The 22,223-nt window shown below is 46.5% G+C and overlaps 1 protein-coding gene across 4 annotated transcripts in view; it reads right to left on the reverse strand.

Annotated features, from left to right (window-relative positions):
* Positions 1-22,223, reverse strand: part of LOC147728937 (dual oxidase 1-like) — a 992,769-nt gene that overhangs the window by 59,967 nt on the left and 910,579 nt on the right. For all 4 annotated transcript variants that reach the window (XM_086959175.1, XM_086959177.1, XM_086959176.1 and 1 more), the window contains 2 exons: positions 8,613-8,740; positions 7,162-7,315 (listed from right to left, as the gene is read on the reverse strand). In XM_086959175.1, the coding sequence (XP_086815301.1) occupies positions 7,162-7,315; positions 8,613-8,740 (282 nt within the window). The remainder of the gene's footprint in view (positions 1-7,161; positions 7,316-8,612; positions 8,741-22,223) is intronic.

Genomic DNA, 22,223 nt, shown 5'->3' on the forward strand with positions numbered 1-22,223 from the left:
ATTTCCCAGCATGTTCCCGGTTCCCGGCTCTCAGTTCCCGGGCTACCAGGCTCAGTCCCGGTCCTCAGCCCCTCCTCGGCCACCCTGTTCCCCCGTGGCTTCGGGGAGGGAGAGAGCAGGGAACGAGCGAGCCTCCTGCAATCCCCACGCAGGTCTTTCGCAGAGTCGCGGGAGCAGCCCGGCAGTGGCAGGGTGCCGCGATCAGACTCCCGCAGCGGCAGGAGCCGCGGAGGAACTACAGTGACCACCCCTGAGCAGGAAATGCAGGAAAAGCCCGGCACGACAATATCCCCGGGAGAACAGCCCCGGTAGCGGCAGGAGCCGCGGTGAGATCCCCCTCCTGGGTAAGCAACCCGGGAGCACCCCGGCAGCAACACAGTAGCGGAGGAAACCAAAATGAGACTCCCGGAGGAACAGCCCAGGATCAGCCCGGAATCTAGGGAGCTAGAGAGCACCGGAGCACCAGAGGGGGCTGCAGAAGGATAGAACAGCAGAGCGGTTGAGCCCCCGCTTCTCCACCAGCTCCAGCTCCCGCTCTAGCTTGTCACAACTTGTCACAATTGGCTCCAGTCTTGGAGCTTGCCTCGGAGGTCACAAAACAAACACGCCAAGAGCAGGAAGTAGCCTGGAGGCTTTCGCGACTTTAATCACCAACTACCAACCACCACTCAGCCCCAAAGCACACAGTAGGCGCACAGGTGAGGAGAGCGGGAGGCAAATCAAGTAGAGCGACTTAACTAGTCATCTCTGTGTCCCCGCGTCCCTGTGTTCCTGTACAGGAGGGTCCCCGCCTTGTCCTGCAAAACCAAGAACTTTGCCCCTTGAGAAAAGTCTCTACCCAGTCTCGACCATTTTTTCCAGAAACCACCGACTAGCTAGTGCTAAGGGAAAGAAGAATATTACATACCGGGAGACATTGAGAGGGACTCAGCAGGACCACCATGAGGTTGGGAAGATAAAGAAGACCTCCAACAAAGCAACCAACTAAACGAAGAAGAAACAACACAACCACGAGCTCAGCGTCACCAGGAAAAAACAAGCGAGCATCCAACAGCACAAAGGAAACCGGCAAAATCACCAGTAACACCCTCCTACCGGAAAGTAACCCCAATGGAACCAACAGTTGCATAAATGAAGGTCTGCCAACCGACATACACCACAGCCTAACCCCAACACCAGAACAATCTAGAAGCAATAAAAGGAAAAATACCCACAAATTAATTAACTTAGCAGGTCATCCAACGAAAACAAAATATAACTACCAGCCGAAAATGTACACAAAATTCACCTTTTTAAAAAACCCAGGAAATGTCATCTACTCTTCAAATGACTCTATCACAGGCCTCCAATCACCATTCCAACCTGCCGGCACAAATAACTCTTTACCCCAAATTACAAGCTATACAGCAGCCGAAATACACACAGCACCGACTCCAAGGGAGAATACGATCACACCAGAGGAGCGGCAGGGGCTGGCAATCAACGGGCGCAAGAAGCTAGAAGGCCAATGCCATCAGAAGGTGCCACCAGCCAAGCCCCATTAATAGAGGGAGGTATCCAGGAAATAAACCTAATTAGCCCACTGCCAAAGGCGGACACATCGGGCAAATACGCCGCAGAGCTGGAAGGGTCCCCGGGGCACCCCAGCAACAACACAATAAGCGTCCAGTCACCCCCAATTCATCCCTCCTTATTCACCCAACAGGCGGTGGCAGAGGTAAAAAATAATCAAGAAACAGCATTGCCTAATGCACACAAAGCCTACTTAAATGCAGAATTAAAAACTCAAGGCAAAACTGTGGCTCACGCCACACAGGGAACAAAATCTGATCCCGTAAACTCCTCTCCAATCATGGCAGATGGGGACATATGCTCTTCAGACAAGAACATGACCTTCTTGGTATCACAAGAATGGAGCTATCTAGTGGCAGCATATAACGTCAAGCAATCTACAAACAGCACTAGCGAAGAAAGCTTCCATCAGCCCACAGAGGGGACTAGAGACCCCGTCAACACCTTTTGGGTAACTTTACTCAACACAATTCAGCTGTCATCAACAGCACTTCAGTACCAATCAGACAAACTAGACTTACAACTGACTGTCCTACAAAGGCTAGCAGAGGCCACCATGGGGATAGACAGAAAACTCGCAGATCTAAATGGCCTCATAAAAAGAGGACAAGAGTCAGTTAAACTAACTCAAATTGAAAGAACAAATTGTGTCTGTTCACCAATCATCAATAAACTATCATCACTACCCATGATGCTGGGCAACCTCTTGGATGACATAAAGTGAAACACCACAAAGTTCCCCCCAACAGAGGCCAGGTCTGGCAGTCCATCTCCCAATAAAAGGGCACCAGGAAACGGCAACGACCCTCAAAAAGCAATAATGCAGTGGCGCCAGCCACCAACCCCCAAAACCTCATTAGAAGAGTCTCCCCAGAATACCCTCACAAGAGGACGAGTTGAGCCACTGGGGAGCCCAACGAATGCACGGGCCCAACGCAAACAAAAAAGAAAGGGCAGGAGCAGGAAGCTAGCAGAAGCGGACTGCACAGAAGAGAATTGTCATCCAACCACACCGGGGGCCACAGAGTCGTCAGGAGCCAGCAAGCACCATACGGAGCATACAAATCTTTCACCTCAACTTAAAAATTTACGACGCGTGAAGATGCTAACAGCAGTAGGAACAGGAACTCTGACACTCTCAAATGAGAATACCAGCAAACATACAGAGCAGAAGCCCCACGGCCAAACAAACAACCCAGCACCTAGTAACCCACCAGAACTGGTACACAAAGGTCGAAGCGATTGCCAAGTAGCGACAATGCAATCGGCCCCAGAAGTCGGAAAGCAGGCACAAGAGGAGCCTAACAGAGGTTACAACAATCGTCTTCCCAGAGAAAAATGCACCTGTGATAACACTGAGACCACAATTCGGGAACCCAAGAGGAACCCCCGGAAACTAAGCATCACCAAAGCAGATAGCAGTCAGACTAAGGAGCAACCTCAGCGGGTGAGTTCCAACTGCGGACCCACAACATCCAACACCTAGCAGCCACACGGAGCCATCCAAATCAAGCAACAAATGCATCAGCAAGTACTGCCCCCTGGGGAAACTGATTCATATACAATCTTCTTCATTCCCAAATTCAAATCTAGAGGAAGAGTGGACACTCTAAACAGGGGCAACATACTAAAGCTAATCAACTCAATAGACAAATTAAAAAACATCAACACCTCTGATTTGCTTACAATTGAATTTCATACAGCCCCACACCCACATGGAAATGAAACAACAAAGACCACATGGATAACAAGCGATGTAGCAAATTCAATCATGGAGGAATCAATCCAAAGGGGGAATCAAGCTCAAAGCAGCAAAAAGGCCAGCTTATCCTACTCTGCTCCTTGAAGAAAGGAAACAAGAACGCTCCCAAACTGCTAAATAAATACTGAAAGGAGCACGCAGTTACTCCCCAGGACTGGATAAACACTCACCGCATCCTCATAATCCAACTTTTTATCAAATAGCATTACGCAGAATAGTAATAACACGTACCATACCTGGAGGTGAAACTAACTGACAAAGAGCACCAGCCTTAACTTCTAACTCTGCTGTTCCCCTCAAAATCAAAATATGCAATTGGAATATCAACGGACTCTCAGATAAACTGTAGGACCCCGAAATACTAAACTATTTAAAATCTTTTGACCTGATTCTTATCCAGGAAACGTGGGAGGCAAACGACATACCACTACAAGGTTATACAACCAATACCCATCCGGCAACCAGAGGCTCTCAATATGGCCACAGCTCAGGTGGCCTGGCGACACTCGCCTCAATATCAACTATTGGAACAATGGAAGCAACAAGAGTAAGCATCACCCCACCGAATGCGATACAGGCACTATCAATTACAATCACAAATAATCAGGTCGCCCAACAGCTATACATCATAAACATATATATACACCCGAAGCACAGGCAAACGGGGTCAAGGGAACTCGTCAAAGAACTGATAAGGCTCATGGAGGACGGGGATATGGAGAATATACTTGTGGCAGGTGACTTCAACCTCCACCTTTTTGGAGACAAACCAATTGACGATAAGACAAAGGAAATGGGTACCGTCTGGAAAATCCCAAGCCAATCCATCCCCTCCCCAAACAAACACACAAATACCTCAACCCAGCTACTGAAATATCTTGAGCAGCTAAACTTGAGACTACTCAATGGACGAGTCACAGAGGATACTCCACCAGCACTTCCTCACACCTTGACTACATGCTTGCGACACTTCCGCTGTACGGGAAAATCAACTTGTTCAAGATAGGAGACAGTGCCCAAAGCTACCATCAGCCGCTAGAAGCCAATCTAGGTCTGTCTTGCGAGAACGAAGCAGTGGAAAGAAGATACATTGGCACAGAACATACTGCCAACTATAGACGAATAAGGTGCAAGACTACTGAGTCTGAGGAACTATCAACCAGTGCAAAAATAATCATACACCAGAGATCCAGCTCAAACATAGATCCACTAGACGCCTGGGTAGACTTTGCAACGGAATTAGGAGCCAAACACGCTACAGAGCTAAAAATCCAAAAAGGGAACACTTCATGGTCCACACAAGGAAAAACAACAACTGTAGAAACAAAAAACATAAAACGAGAAATAAAAAATACTCTCAAGCAGCTCCGAATAGAACCAAAAAACGAGGACACTCAAAAGGAGCTCCGCATCTGAAAAGCACTGCTAAAAAAGAAGATCTGGGAAAGGAAAAGGCAACTAAATGAAGATCTCTGGATAAAAATTATTCACAACTCTAAGCAGAAGAACAGCTCCAGTTTCTGGAAAACTATCCACAGCCTCCAAAAGCCAGGTCATAAAGACATTACCTCCACTATATCCGAATCCGACTGTGCTAACTACCTATCAGCTCACTTCAACACAGCTGATCCAGAAATTGACAAGTCTAGAGGGGGAGAATGTTTAGATGATGCGCGCCAGAGCCTTGACAAGACCGGCATATTTAACAACAAAGAGATCCAATTCCACATGAGGAAATCATCCCTGCTCTATATCCCAACTGCGGACGAAGATCTACTAACAACTCCCGATCCAACCGCAAATGGAGAAGAAAATCCACACCTAGAAACAGCAGACCGGATAAGAAAACAAATTTCAAAAGGCAAACTCGAGGGAGCCCCTGGCCCCAATGGGATCCCACTGATATTATATAAACATGATGCTGTCTTTTGGAGTAACATCTTGGCACTAGTATTTCACGAAATAAGGGAATCAGCAAAAATACCAACATCCTGGAGAGGCTCGATAATAAGCCCGATCTATAAAAAGGGTGCCAGGAATGACCCAAGTAGCTATCGCCTCATAGCCCTAATCGATACCGAGGCAAAGTATTATGCGGGCCTCATCCTGGAGGATCTAACATCTTGGGCAACTGCAAAGAACGTCATCCCAGCAACCCAAACCGGATTCCGCAGCGGCCAGGGCACCACGACAAACATCATGGCGCTAACCCTTTTGTCAGACGCAGCAAAAGCCACCAAGAGCTCTCTTTTTTTGTCCTTCATCGACTACAGCGCAGCATTTGACCATGTAGACCGGCATAAACTCTGGCGGAAGCTGGACGGATGGGGAATTCCAGGCCCACTCCTACAGCTGCTGGTAAAGCTATACACTAACACTTGGGCCAGGATCAAACTGGGACCCGGCATGCACCTCTCAAGACAAATCAGGACCAGCAAAGGATTGAAACAAAGCCGCGTCCTATCCCCTATGTTGTTTAATCTCTTCCTCGCAGATCTCCCTGGTGAGCTGGAGACAGCTAAATCTCGCGCACCACGGCTGGGCAATATCACGCTCTCAAACCTCCTTTATGCAGACAACCTTGTCCTCATCAGCCGGTCCCCCGCTTGTTTTGTCCAGAAGCTCGACTTTCCTACCTCCTCGCAGTTGAACATAATCTCTCACTAAATGTAATAAGGTAACCCATTAGTTATCCAATGGGAGAGGCAAGCCTTGAAATTATGAAAAATGAATTTAGGCATTTTTTACTACCAAGACATGTACAAGTTAAAGTTACATGTCCAACTTTTTAAATATACTGCAACCTGCCCTATGGGCTATTTAGGGCCTACCCTTGGGGGGACCCTTATGTATTCAAAAGGAATATTTAGCACTGGAAAAAGGGTTATTTTGCCAGGTCGAAACAGCAGTTTACAGCTGCACACCCAGTTTGCAAAGGCAGGTCTGAGACAGCTTTAAGGGGCTACTTAAGCAGTTGGCACATTGTCGCATTTAATTCTGAGTCCAAATATCCAAGAACAACGGGTTCAGAATACAAAGGGTGAAGGCAAAACGTTTGGTAATGACCCAGCAGAGAGGACATACTCTAACATATACACACAAAAATGTATATATATGTGCACATGTACATATTTATACTTGCACACACAGACACAGACACATTTTAGGTGTTGTCATTCTAGGTGTTAAATAAAATCAATGATGTGTTCATCTGCTAGCCCAGACTATCCATTTCAATGAAAGATGTTAAAAACGTTTCATCACACTGTACCCAATGCCAAGCAGAGCTTCATAAGTAGCTGTATCAGTCTTGAGATCCTCCCTGATTCTCACAATGAACTAGAAGGTAATTGATTCTTGCATGAAATTAAGACTATTAGACATTATTGCGAGCTCCCACCACCTAGCCCTCCTTTTAATCAATTTCCTTAAACAACGACTTCGGCTGTGTGCTCAGCTCAGTCTGTACAACAGTTGAACACAAGCAGCCTATTCCTTTTTCTCTGTGAATTGCCACATTGTGAGAAATGCAAATGCATCACAATCCCTGATAAAAGCCCTCCCATTAGATGCTCTGTGTGGTACCCCTAAAGTGTAGCTGTTGAAGCCACCACCTGGAATTTCCTTAATGTTGTGCTGGCCCTTTATCTCCCACACCTCTACTACATGTCACCTCCGTCCACCAGGATACATCTCCTTCATTATACCACACATTTTCTCACAAAACTTGCATCCCCACCATGGCATAGCCCTTCCACCTTTCTTTGTGCTGCTGTAAGAGAGTAAATTATAGAGCCTATGTTGAGTTTAAGTTGTTTCGGCCATACCTGAAGGGAGGAGCTCTGCCCTGATCACACTGATTTCTTTCTTTTTCCTGCTGAGACTGATCAGATTGTCCCCCACGTAGATGAGCGCAGGGACAGCAAAATAGACGTAAAACTGGGGCTTCTGGAGCAAAGCAAAGCTACCATGAACCATGATCTGGAAGAAGAAAAAAAAAGACTGTGCCTGTGAGTAGATAGAAAAGTGTCTTCTTGGGAGACAATCAGAAATACCATACCACCATTATAATTTAAAGCATGGTGTACATGCTAAGTAATTTAAAACAAGCTGCATGGCTAATCCTGTTTTTTTTTTGTATCGTTGAAATTTGAGATACTTTTATAATTGGTGATGATCTATTCACCATTAGCAATGCATAATAAAACATAACCCATAATGCAACAGGTTACTTTACATCTTGGATAAGTCATTTTAGCATTTGTTTCAGGTTGCGCCAAACACACCCATCTTTTTAGTTTAATTGCCTTGTTTCTATTATATCTCCCACCTGACATCCCTATTCCTTATGCACCTGGAATCAACATGGAATCACATTAGAGACTTTCAGCCTGATTCATCAAGTTGATTTGCGCTCGCAAAGGGACAGATTCTGAGAATCTGGCCCTTTGCGAGTGCGATTTTTGCATTTGGGATTCATCATCCCAAATGCAAAAATCGGTAATAGCGATTTTGCTATTTTGCGAGGGATTACATTTAAGGAATCACTATTTGAGATTCCTTAAATGCAATTCATCATCCATTTTTAAATAACGAATTCGCAATTTCGACCCGCTATTTACCGCTAGGTCAAACCTCGTGGTAAAAGCATTTTTCTAAGTTGCATGTTGCACACACACATGTCCTTTGGACATGTGTGTGCACAAACCTGTTTAAATTTGCATTTAAGGGGTGCTACAGGGTGTCCTTTGGACACCCCAGGCACCCTTTAAATCGATATCTTATTTGCGATTAGCAAATTGCTAATCGCAAATAAGGAATACTCCCCATTCATTCCTATGGGCCTTTTGGCCTATAGGAATGAATGGGGAGTTATTCCTTATTTGCGATTAGCAATTTGCTAATCGCAAATAAGGAATATGTAGGAATCGCATATTTTTTTGCGATTCCTACATGAATCCCGTTTTGCGAGCCTGTAATAGGGATTCCTTATGAATCGCTATTATAGACTCCCAAAACGGGTTGTTGATGAATCAGGCTGTAACAGCTGATTTGCGCTCGCAAAGAGCCAGATCCTGAGAATCTGGGCCTTTGCGAGTGCGATTTTTGCATTTGGGATTCATCATCCCAAATGCAAAAATCGGTAATAGCGATTTCGCTATTTTGCGAGGAATTACATTTAAGGAATTCTCAGAATCTGGCCCTTTGCGAGCGCAAATCAGCTTGATGAATCAGGCTGTTTGTCACTGCGAATAAACTTTCTGAGGGACCAACTCACCAACATGTAGAGCAACACGTAGAAATGGTGTGTGATCCAGAAGCCGCGGAAGCTTATGCGTCGGAAGTGATGGGAAGCAAAGACGTACATGAAAGCCAGGACGACCAGCAGGAGAATCCCAGTCAGTCCTATTATAGATACAAAATAAAGGACACTTCATTTGTCTCCCTAGTGGCTTATATCTAAATAACAATGTTTAAGCCTCCCTCTGATATATGAGCCTCCCTCTGATGTATGTTCAGTAGCAGTGCCACACATTTAGACTGGGATTAAAACATCCTGATTGAAAATCTCAAAGAATGCTTTGAAATGCACATAATGGTCAATTGAGATTAAACATTGATAATTTGCCAACACCTAGAAACATAAAAAGTAACTGTCTTGATAACCATGGCACAAGCATCGCTCACAGTTGGTGGTCTGCTAACCCCAGCAGACCACCATCCTTGTGATGGCAACGCATTCTAGTGGGTCACAAATTGCGACCTACCTTATCAATATCAAAAAGGCTATTTGCCACCCACTTGGAATCGCTAATTTGGAAATCAGGGACAGGTTTAAATTTAATACATTAGTAATAGCATTTAACAAATAGCGATTCGCAAAAATATCGCAGTTTGATAATCGGTATTATTAATGTTTGTACATCTAGTTCCATAATTTTTTGTATTGTGATACTGCGGGTTTGCTGAAATAAAGACAGTGGCCGTGTAGGCCTACCCATTATGAGTTTTACACGTTTAGACTAACATATTAATAATAATATTAATACTTTTTTATCAATCTTATGGTACCCAGATTTCGTTGCTGCACACTACAAGGATCAGATGCCAAAATTCTCTAAACATACAACTCTTTACTTTCAGTTCCACATCAAAGAACAATCCATGGGAGACCACTCATAAGAACCAAATCTGCTCTAAAGATGTTTATAACAAGACTCCAACAAAATATTACCCAGAAGTAGAGCAATTAATAGCTGTCCTTTTTTCAGATGTCTTTTATTTCTAAGGTGCAACATTATCTAGCATCTCCTGCAATTGCCACTTCCTCGCCAGGCTTCTTTGCGGCTCTTGCTCTGATGATTGAATATGTAGGAGCGCATTAGGTGCTGTGGCACTTGATGACAGTGGCAATACAAGTGAACCTTGTGCCTGCAGCATGTTTTCGAGAGCATTGATTGGCTTTGGTAAATAGGTGTGATCAGCTTACTTTCTATAGGTGCAATGCCTTGTCAGTTTTAGATCCTATCACCACTGTTAGTGCAATTGCTGTGATCAAGGAAAGCAGCAGGGCTCCGCCAAATAAATAAGAATGTTGTCCAACAAGTTAGCCCTAATTCCTTAAAAAATAACGTAGGGTGGGAGAGGAACTGAGGAGAGGGACACCACGATTTATGGCTAAGCAATCATCTTGCTTTTGGGAGATCTGCACTCTTTGTCAGAGAACAAAGGCCAATCAGTAAAGAGTTCACTAAGTGAAGGGCAATTTATTGTAGGAAAGATGTCATAGAGGTATATGGCAACACTCTGTGAGGTATATTCACAAGAACGTGTGTTAACTACCGCAAAAGTAGCGTAACCAACTTTCAACATCGATACCTATCGCGGTAAAATAACCCCGTGGCAACGTGAAATTCACAATAAGGCGGTAGCATGCGACAGTCATCAGATAACGCGTCAAAAATGCGAAACGCGAATACAAAAAAACATGCGATGAGGCCGATTGCGGTACAAAAATCAGAGAGAACCAGCCACAGGCCTAAGTGCTAATCCCACTCGTCAGGCGGGAAAACGTACTATAAAAGAAAGAGTGAAAAAAAAACACATAAAATTCAAACTGCGTATCTCCATTGATGCACCGGGTGCAGAGGACAAGCCGAATCCCACAAGCCCCAATGAGGAAGACGGGGTACAGTCCGCACGAAGACCGGACCATCGTCACAGAGGTCATAGGACACTACCAACAACTGTTCGGCACCTCCACTGCGGCACTGTCAACCCTAATGCAAATAAGGCAGGCCATCTTCAACAACATCAATGTAGTCGGAGCGGCAAGGAGGACACTGGAGGAGGTCAAGAGGCGCTGGCATGAAGTGCTCAGCCAAACTAAGGAGAAGCTCCCCGCCAACAGGAAGGCAGCCAGGGCGACTGGAGGTGAGAGTCCTGTGACACAGGAGGTGACTGATGAGCTGGAGGAAATGGTGGACACAGTCAGCAGTGGGGAGATGGTGGGAGTAATTGGGGGCCTGGACACAGCACCATACGACCTGACTCAATGGCAACAGCGTGAGCAACGACCAACGACGGGGGGACAGGTGGAGATGGACACAATGGCACGCATGCACAAATACATGTAGCACACTGCACTCCCACAATGATCGTGGAACAGTCACTGAGAGACTTGACATACTGCAGCCCACATAGAAATGCCAAGTAGGCCCCAGTCAACAATGTGCACAAAGGGGCCCCCTCCAGACCACCAACATCACAATGCAGCACACACATAGCAATCACAGAAAAACAGCAATGACGACAATGAGGTACAAAGTGCTACACCAGCACCATAGTACATGATTAACAACAGGTCCTGTAAGTGTGTAGTTACTGTCCACTCATATCTGGCATTGCCTGACACTGTGTGATGATAAAGCACGGGTACTACCACTCATCCGTCATGTAGTCGACCGAACACACACTGACTGCCATCAACTAGCCAGCTACACCAACACAGCCACAATGTACATTGGCAACAGTCAGAACGTATACATCAGCAAATCTCCAACATACATGTACAACACTGTAACCCTGCATTGCCCCTTTCACATTGCAGAGGGAGAAATAACACCTCCTGCAGAGCAGACCAGACACATCTTCAGTGACGATGAAGAGGACACCCTGGTCATCTGCACCAACACTCTCCAAGGGATCACAGATAGCCAGCTGCCCTGAGGTGAGCCCACCACCTGCACAGACCACAATGCAGGAAACACACACCTCCACGGCTGTCTCCCAGTACCCCTGACCAATTCATGGAGGTCCAACAACGTGTGGCGTTGCCAGGTGAAGTTGGCTGACCAGCTGCGGTTGGGCTTTGAACTCATGGCATACGTGGGTGTCTAAGTCACATCAGGGACCACGTACAGTCCCTATCGGACACCACCTGTATGCACCATTCTCCAGCATAGACCTTGGCTGACCTCGCTGGGGCAATGAGCATAATACAAGAGATGTGTGGTCAGACAGACACCAGTGATCAGAGCACAGAGTTGACACAGAGGCGGAGGTCACTAGAGACCATGGAGCAGAGGCAGGCTGGAAGTCTGTCTGCCACAGCTGTACACCAGCGAGGAGCAACTGGGAACCTCAATGCTTTGCAGTACTTCATATTGCCATTGCTGGCACTGAGCCGTTTCCAGATGACTGCAGCGGGAACTTCAACACACACAGCTCCGAGCCCTGATGTGTCTGTGGCACACAGTGATGCTGCCCCATCACCTTCACAGTCTGTTGTGTCAGTGGCACACAGTGATGCAGCCATCACCCCATCACACACACTGGACACACCGGACACAGAACCCGTATCAGGGGAGTAAGAAGGGGAGGGGAATTACGGTGTGAGGAGGTGGCAGTAGCATTCATCACCCCCATGTGCCCTGTCCTTGCCTGGTGATGACCTATGCAGCATGCCCTGGGAAACACCTCCTACTGACCCCCGGAATACTCTGCGACATTCCCCCGGACCCTGACACGGACAGCCATTTCTTCACTGCAGATCAATTTCACAGCAATCCTGCTGCGGAATCCACTTCCTAATCGCTGCTCAATCCCCAAAGGCAAGTGTTTGGCCCACCACTGGGCTTCCATGTGATGTGGGCTTGGATGGCCATGTATAGCACCAGCTCCATCAATCACCTAATGTGAATAAAACATTCTGAATCACACAGATGTGTCATTACTATGTTTTCTCACGTATGTAAGTATGGCTGGATGTAGGGACAATGATTGCACATGAAGGTACACCATGGTAACTTACGTCTATTCGCATGTGTATACCTGAAAAACACATGCGTAATTAGATGACTTTGAAGGTGAGAACTAGCTGTGTCCCCATTGCATATCAACAATAATCTCACGGCCCCCCACAATATAGCCCCATGTCCATGTGTTGAATGGGGCTGTTGGTAGGAGTGACCACATTTGTAGCAGCCCAGGAGTGCTGCCCTACATCACATGTGACAACAGAACTGCATGTTGTAAACCCACTAACACACTTCTGTGTGGCCACATTCCTTTATGATGTATAACAGTGCTCCACATGGTCAGAGGTTGCACACCATACTCACATTGTTGTAGTCACGTTGTTGTATATGAATTTAGGACCCTAGTGTAATTTTCCCAATTCATGCCCATATATAGGTATATATCACTCTATCCTTATATAGGCATAAAGATCATAACCCTATTTAGACTTAGCCTATGCAGTCCAAATATGGCAAGGCTACTTCCACTAGTTCCGAAGATCCACAACGATTTCTTGGAAAAACCCACCTTCAGCAGTCAGGGACTTCCCCTTGCTTGAATATTGATTTAACCAAGAACTCATGGAGTTTTCAAAGAACTGAGTCTTTGATGATGTTATTATGTCCAACCTTACATCAAACTCGGCACCTTCAATTATAAATATGCCCACACTTGCACAGTGGTTTGGAGCAGTTCGACTATCTACCTACAGCCTAAGCAAGTGCCGAAGGAAGCCGACCCTCCAGCAAACGCACTGAGAGAGACGCTGTCTTTTCTCTTGCCGAGAAATCTAGCTCCAGTGTTTCCAAGCTACCCTTGCGGGTTGTTGGCAAATCGAGTCCTGAGAGAGAGAGATACCAGACCTCCTTCATTCTAAACCAAGGTACGGAGCTGATTAGACCCTTAGAGCATTCTTGGATAGGTTCTTGGCAAAAGAATACTGAAACTAAGCTACACCTCACTTACTTCTTCCCTTGTACTAGACATAGGTTAGGTACACCGGGATAGGCATATTTTAGAAGCACCAGTTGAGTACTTTTAGTATTTATTTATTAATGTATGTATTTTATGTTATTTTATATGGCTTAAAAACCATATCATGCTTTTACAGTATTATTTTATAATACTCTTCGTACTGTACGCATTGTACTTTGCAACCAGTAATACAATAGTAGCAGTTCATTTCCTCTGCATGAGAAAGAAGACTGTTCAATAAATACTTTTATTGAAAACGCCCATCTCTCTATTTCTCTGCACCTCTGGTGAAACGAAGCTTGCATGATTGACTGAGTGAAATATCTATCTATTGGTTCTAGAGATACATTTCTTATTCTTGGTAAAAAAAAGTTGTCATGTTTATGCAATTGTCAGAAACTAATCCCTTCTTGTTCATTCGAGAAAGTTTCTATTGACCTCTGAGCTAGCTGGCACTCACAATTAATTCTAATATATTCGATAGAGACCTAGTCGACCTCAGTCCTACGTCTAATCTATAGAATAGATTATTTCAAAGCGTAGAGCCTATTGGGAATATAGGAACTACACTACAACGTAAGTGCACATGCCGGCCAGCACCTATCCCATGACAATGTCTCGCTCACGGAGGTTGAACTTGCAAAAGGGACATACCACCATTGCCCATGCGTCAGTCAGTTCCTCCCTCTGCAGGGACAATGCTCATTGTTGCACACAAGTGGACAATCAAATCAACACACAAGACAGTTAGACAACAGTGGGGTGACCTGGACATTATTCGTATGTGCGTGTCAGTACGGATGAGGCAATGGCCACAACGGGCAGGGACATGCTTAAGATACTTGCACGCAGCATGGGTACATGTCGAGGTTCAGACATTTTAGTTGCAAAAATGGATGATAATCATCACCGATGGTAATGCTCCCAGCCCCCCTTGCCATGCTGGATGAGTCATGTGTTGCTTGGCTTCAGTCCATTGCCCCGTGTGAGGGGACATGACTCACTGCCCATGGGATCAGCAGGGTGCTCTGCCACCGGGGTGCGCATTTTGTCTGCTGTGCTGACAGTGCTCAGGTGAAAGGGTCCGACGTGTTCACATGTCGTGCCAGAGTTCTGTGTATGTTGTCCCCCAGCAGTATGTGCAAATTTGAAACGCTGCCAAACGAACCTGTGTTGCTACGACTATGGACCTATCTCACCTTGCACAGGTGTGTGTACACACACGTTGTTACATGCACATGCATCCAGGGATGGGACGATGGCAGACGTGTCCTCTGTTGTGGTGGGACATGTAAGCAACCTCCAAGTAGCAACATGTCGTTGGGACCTGTGTTGTGGGTAACAGTCGAATGTGGCTGCAGGGATGTAGTTACACGTCCATGAATGCCCGCGCAGCTTCATATGCAATGTTTTTCAATAGTACGTTGTTGTCATGTTCAAGGAACATCAGGGTGAGCCAATACAATAACTGGTCCGGGCAGGTGTGCCTAGCCCATGCCGTTTCACCAATCCACAATACAGCCCAATAGGGTAGCGCCTCTATGTAGTCACTGCACACAAGGAATTGTGCAATCTCCCATGCACAACTGCCAATATGTACACAGGATGTCAAGGCATCCCATGCTCGGCTGTATCAGTTACACTCCTGTTCGTGTTGCAACAGGGGACACGCTCTCAAGCCATAGTTCAATTCATCTATAGTTGTGTTGGAGAGGAAGACTTCCATGGGACACTCGAATGTGCATGTTTGGCAGCGAAACCAGGGCTGGACACAGGTGATGTAGGCAATGCGAAAGCTGAGCCGGTAACTGATCCGCAGCACTGCCAGTGACACTGCGGCAGTAAATGCAGCATGCGTGCACGGTAGTGTTCCATGTGACGGGGGTTGTGCATGTGCCTGGTATGGCCTGCCATTGCATTGGAGCATCTCATGGAACCCGCACTCTTCTGTGCTGTGGCAGTTGTGTGGAGGAAATGCCACGGCTCTGAGCAATGGTTCGTATGTATGTGCAATGTTGGGCAACATGGTTTGCTGTTTTCGAGTGAGTCAAGGCCATCCCATGCAGGGGTACCTCCAGCAGGGACTTCTGTGTGTGGGGTGTGTATGAGTTGGATAGTTGTTTTGCGCTGTGCGTGGTGTTGAAGTTGTCCACATCTGCCACGGCATCTAAGGGTGTTCCAGGCACGTTCTGGACAAAGGTCAGAAGTGCAGGTGTTCTCCCGCCTTCTGCATTGGGACAATGGAGCTTTCATCCCAGAGGTTTGTCTGACTACTACTTGCGGTTTCCGAATGTGATGTGGCTTTGTGGCTGCTATTGGGACACAGGCTTGGGCTCATGGTGTACGGATGGCTATACACACACACGTTTGCATTTGGTGCGAGGTGCTCTGCAAGACCTTGCCCTGGCTGTGCAGTCTCCCTCCGTCTCTCTCCCTCGCTCTCTCCCTCTCTTTCCTTTTTTTTATTTTCTGTTTATTGATTTTAAGTTACAAAAACTACAATCACAACATTTATCCAATTTGAATAGTGTTCAGGTTCATCACAACAGTACACACAGTTCAAAAAATACACGTTGGTAAGCCACTTTTTGAACATCATCACTAAAGCAATATCATATCATCTGGGGTGTCAGGACTACTCCCCCTGCCCGGCACGCACATCCCTACAACCACTCGCCCAACACAGGCATTGTTCCCCATACCCCAGTTCTCGCATTATGTTTAATATATCCCAAGCAGCCGTATGGTCACCAATTAATCTGCACACTTGTTATCGTACAGACCACATCTCACACATACAACTCAGTACAATCATGTCTCTGCTTTGTGTCTTCTACTATGCAAGATTTAGAAAGGTGTTAAATCTCATCCCTCGGATGCTTAATCAAATAACATGTCAATGGGGCCCATATATCGTTGGGTCTGGAGGACACAGGCAATAATTCTGCTTATGTAGCAAGCTTCTCTTGACATTTTATCAGGTCTTCTAGCCATGTCTTGAATTTAGGTGCCCGCCCTCTACCCCACCAACTGGTGACCCTCCTCTTGGCCATTAGAAGCGCTGTAGCAACAAATTTACGGTGTTCTGCACGTAGTGGTTTAACATACCCTAGCAAGGCCAACAGAGGATCCGGTTCCACAGGAGTATCAATCATCATTTGCAGAGCTCGAAACACATGGATCCAGTAATCCTTGACTTCCGGACAGTCCCACACCAGGTGCAAAAAATCTGCCCCCTCAGTATGACATCTATCACTTCTATCATCTTCCCTAAGCTTATACCTGCCCATTTTAGCAGAGGTGTAATATAGCCTATGTAAAAACTTTTAATGCATAATCCGGAGTCTACTACTCGCTGATACTCGTTCTGTCTGCAAGCAACAAGTCTCTCATTGGTCATCCGTCAGGTCAGTCCCCAACTCCTCCCCCATCGCTTACGCGACAGTGTGTCTGGATGCTCTCTCTGCTGGTGTACTGATTTATATATCAGGGAGACCAGTATTTTGGCTGTAGCCTTCTCCAGTATGAACTGCAGGGGGGCAGTGCTTGTGGCTCCTCTGGACACTCCCGAGTTAACAATTGTATTCCCTGTCGCAACCTAATGTACAGAAAAGCATCAAGAGGTGTCCTCTGTTCTGGTGGAAATATGTGATCGATAGTACAAAATCTGCCTTCATGATACAAATACCCCCAATTATGAATGTTGGTCTTACGCTTAAAATTACGAAAAATGTCTTCCTGCAGCAGTGGCATGCTAGGGTGGTATGTTAGGGGTAACAATGGCGAATACATCATGGGCACTCCCAGTATGCGTCCTATGTGTGGCCATGCTTTTATCGTACATACTAGTGCATTAGGCTGCTTCTCCCACTGGTAGGTATAGTGTTCCTTCTAGAGTAATGGGGTGTGCCAGTCAATGTTCCGCTGCCACTTGTGGCATATACCTCGGTTGCTTTACCCAAAATAATGCAAAATGGGCCTGCGCCGCAGCAAAATATAACTCAAAATTCGATATTCCAAACCCTCCCTTTGAGTAGAGCAGCGTCATTATTTCCCACTGTAATCTGGGTTGTTTGCCTCCCCAAACGAGTCTTATAATTTCGGACTCGAGCAATTCAAAAAAATGTGCACCTGGTTAGAAGGGTATGTCCAAAAAAGGTACAGAAGCTGGGGGAGTATCACCATTTTTATCAATGACGCACGTCCAGCCATGGATAGAGACATAGCCACGCACCGTGTAATATTGTATGTCAGTCGAGTTATAGCCATCCCATAATTCATTCTTATAAGTTCTCCATTGTCTCTGGAGACTCTGATCCCTAAATATTTCAAGTCGTCTTCACACCATTCCAAGGGATAGTCCATCGAGAAACGCTTAGTAGTTCTGTGAGTGGGAAGAAACTAGACTTCGCCCAAGTTTATCTGGACCCCAGAAAGTTGTCCAAACACTATGAATTCTTGCAGGATCGGGTTCAAGTGTTGTTGTGGGTCCCGAACATACAAGGTAATATCGTCTGCATAGAGGGATATGAGTATTTGGCGTTGAAAACATCGCAGGGCCCTATCATTATGACATTGCCGTAGCTTCGCTGCTAGTGGCTCAACAGCAATGGCAAATAGTAATGGGAATAGTGGGTACCCTTGCCTCGTCCCTCTCGTTATATCAAAAGTTTGTGAGGTGTGGCCATTAATAAGAATCTTTGCCACTGGCAGGGTATATAGTAATTTAATCCATGATAAAAATAAAGGTGGGAACCCCATTCGCTTCATCACTCCAAAAATATAGTTCCACTCCACAGAGTCAAATGCCATGGGGAAATCAGGGGACACATTATCTAAGATAGCAAAGAGCATTCTCAGATTGTGAGAGGTTGCTCTCCCCGGCACGAAGCCCAATTGATCAGCAAGATCAAATGCTTCATCAGCAGGCTCAACCTTGTTGCTATAAGCTTGGCTAAAATGTTTGCATCGCAGTTAAGGAGCGAGAGTGGTCCATACGAGTCACAGTGTTCTGGCGCCTTTCCCGGTTTCAATAATGACAGTATTAGGGCTTCCCTCATAGTTGGAGGCAGATGTCCCACTTCCAGTGCATGTTAATACACTTCCGTAAGAATGAGAGCCATAAGATCAATGTATGTTTTATAAAATTCAACTGGGATCCCATCTGTGCCTGTGGCCTTGCCCGATTGCAAGCCCATTATAGCCCCTCACCTCATCCAACTCAAACGGCACACATAAGAATGCCCTCTGCCCGTTGCTAAGCCATCCCAACGCTACATCTCCAAGAACACTATCCAAATCAATGTTACCTTGTCCTGTCGTGGTATATAGTGTTCTGTAAGGCTCCAGGAATGCGTTAAGGATATTGGCTGTATCACTGTAGACCACCCCATCCAAGCTCCTCCCCTCTGTTATGTAAGTGGAGCAGCGAGGCTGCCTCACCTTCTGTGCCAGTATTCTGCCAGGCCTATCCCCTTCTCCATAATTCCTGGCCACCCAGTACTTTCCTTTAAATTTTGCCTCCCTTTGCGCGTCCTCCATGTATAGTGTAAGTTTCTCTCTAAATGTAGCTTGGAGTGAGCCTTCTGAGTTCTTTGCAAGTTCATTTTCCAAATGTTTAGGTTCTGTTTCCAATGTTCGCAGTGTAGTCTGTATGTCCCTGAGTACTCCAGCCCCCTTCGCTATGCAGTACTCCCGCATCGTTACTTTGAATGCCTCCCATATTACCTCCACACTTTTGACTGAGTCCTTATTCCTCTGAAAAAAATCACTTATCTCCTCCCGCAGTTCCTCCTGGAACACTGAATTAGGTAGTATAGGTGCGTATAGTTTCCAAGGGTTCCGCGGAGCATAAAAATCTGTAGAGGAGAGTGCCATCAGCACTGGAGCATGATCTGAATATGTCCTAGCAAGGTGCTTTGTACTGGCAATCGCCGGCGCCAATCCCCTAGTTACTAGAAAGTAATCCAACCTAGCCCAAGATTGTGCCTGCACGGTGAAATGTGTACCCTCCTGCGCCTGTGGGTGTTTATGCCTACATGCATCTGTCAGCTGATAGGCCTCTATAATCTCCCTTACTACTGCTTGAGCCTTCATGAAGTGGCGCAGCGCTGAGTGGGATCGGCCCACATTGGGACTGAAAGTAACGTTAAAATCACCCACCCAAATTACATGTGTAGACTCCGTCTCAAATATCTTAGCCCAAAGCGAATCAAAAAACCCAGGCTCATCTGTATTTGGACAATAGCAACAGGCCAGTGTCACCAATTGGGAACCCAGTCGCCCCCATGCTACGCAATATCTGCCCTCCAAGTCCCATGAAGCACCTACTAGCTGGAATGGTGCCTGTTTCTTTACCAAAATCACAGTTCCCCTTGCGTATGTGGTATAAGAAGAAAAAATTCTAGTTCCTGCCCAAATGCTGGCAAACGTGTTCGGAGCATTTCGAGAGCAGTGGGTCTCTTGTAGCATCGCTATGTGTACACTGTGTCTGTCTAAATAAGATATGACTTGCCTCTTTTTTTCTGGTATCTCCCAATCCTCTTTCATTCCATGTGATGATGTTCAGTGTGCCTATGGTCACCTCAGCAATATTCTCTAAGTGCTTGTTGTGTAGCTAGTGGCATCCAAGGGTTGCGTCTTCCCCCCCAGCCTCCCATTCCGCACCTTAGCTGTAGCGCACTGGTGATGTCGCATATAATATCTCAACAGAACCCATTTGCACCCATTCGGACTACAAACCTTCTCAACAACCAAACTCCCCAATCACCACCCATCCCTCCCTCCTCCCACTGAAGCCGCCCAATCTTGCCAGAATCCATTTCCCTCCCTCCCTCCCTCCTCCCCAACAACTTCAAGTAGTTCCCTAAGTCACCTGCACTTTGTGTGCTGTGTTCAGACATAGAGATTCACCCTTTGGGGGTCATCTCCAGACGGCTACACAGTCATTCCTCCCCCTTAAGGCCCTCTTTTGATGTCGCCTCAGGCCCTCAGCACAGGGGGAGGGGGCCTGGAACTCCACGTTATCGAACAACTGGTACAACTGTTATTGTCTCACCTACAGATCTCTTCTGCGTTCATATATACACGCCATGTCCTATTCTGTTGTCATTTGGAGAGTCCAGTGGCGCCTCCGTGCCGATAGTCACTGCGTGCCCCTTTCGGTTCCCGCGGGAGATGATTGCTGAGAACATCCTGGGTTTCCGCCGCCATGGTGCATACGTTTCACTGTGCGGAGGAAGTCCTCCATTTGTTGGGGATTGGTGAAGAATCGTTGCTTTCCTTGATGCGTGACTAGCAATCTCGCCAGATAAAGCAGGGCGTAGTCGATTTGTGCTGTTCGTAGCTTCTTCTTTAAATCGATAAATAGGTGTAAAATCTGGATAGATCGAGACTGTGTTGCCATCGTAGTTCAGGGACTGCTTGTTTCTTGCTGCACGAAGTGGCACGTCCCGATCTCGATAGTTCAACAGGTGTGCAATGATGGGTCTCAAAGGGCTACCGGGCGGCGGTCACGGTCCTAGAGACCTGTGGGCCCTTTCGATTATGAATTGAGGAGAACACCTCCGCCCCAATGGCTGCCAGTAACATCTTCTCCACGTATTCCTCCATTTTGCCAGTGTTGGTTGTCTCTGGAATGCCAACCACCCGAATATTATTTCTCCTGCTGCGGGCTTCCAAATCTTCATTTTTAGCCGCTATAGTTCTCAATATTTTATCCATGCGTACAAGCTGTGCGGTATGCCCGGCTGTTGTGTCATCATTATCAGATATTCATCGTTCAGCTTCTTTGATATGCTCCTCATGCGCATCCAATTTGTGTGCTATTGCGTCCATCCTAGATGACATACGATCAACTTTGTCCACCACTATCGCAAACCCCTGTCTCATTTCTTGTAGGATATTGTTCATGTCAGCTGTTTGTGGCATGACACTGTCGTTACCACTCTCCATGTCTTCGGTATCCAGATCCCCTTGCTTGGACCTGGCCACTTTTTTGGCAGGTTCAAAGTTTAATTTTGGCTGTCTGGTATCGGTCTTTCCCATTTTGCTCCATGCGTCCCAACTCTATGGGGTATGTCGCTTCCGCTTCCTCACAGTCTTTACACTCCGGGCGTGGTATCAAACCCTGGGGCCGAGAGTGTCTTAGCCATGAGGTATCTCAGCCCCACCTCTAAGTATGTCTGCAGTACTTCACCAGCGCTTTTCTCTGCACTATAGCCGGTCAGAGCCACCTGCAATCCCTTGTGATGGCAAGTCCTTGAGTCCCACCTCTTTGCACACCCCTCTTGAAATGTCTAGTATACACTGCCCAGGGTGAGTGGTGAGCTCCTCAGGTCTCTTTAATTGCCCCTCATTACTTTGCGTTGCTTGTTATCTCTACCCCCTTCTTATGCGGCTTCCTGGACTCACAACACAACACCGTTATCCCTACGTCCGCCAGTCTTTCCACACGCTTGTGGGGGGGAGGGCAATTCACTCTCGCACATGGCTATTCCCCAGACAAGGCCCTTTGTATTTGTTTTGATTGGTTTGCTCGCAATTCCCCAGTTACTGCAGAGTGCAACAAGAATCTGAGGAGGGGAGGTGTCTTCTCGTCGTCACTACAGGGCCC

The sequence above is a fragment of the Lissotriton vulgaris genome, chromosome 2_2 (assembly GCF_964263255.1).
Source record: "Lissotriton vulgaris chromosome 2_2, aLisVul1.2, whole genome shotgun sequence".
Taxonomy (NCBI): Eukaryota; Metazoa; Chordata; class Amphibia; order Caudata; family Salamandridae; genus Lissotriton; species Lissotriton vulgaris.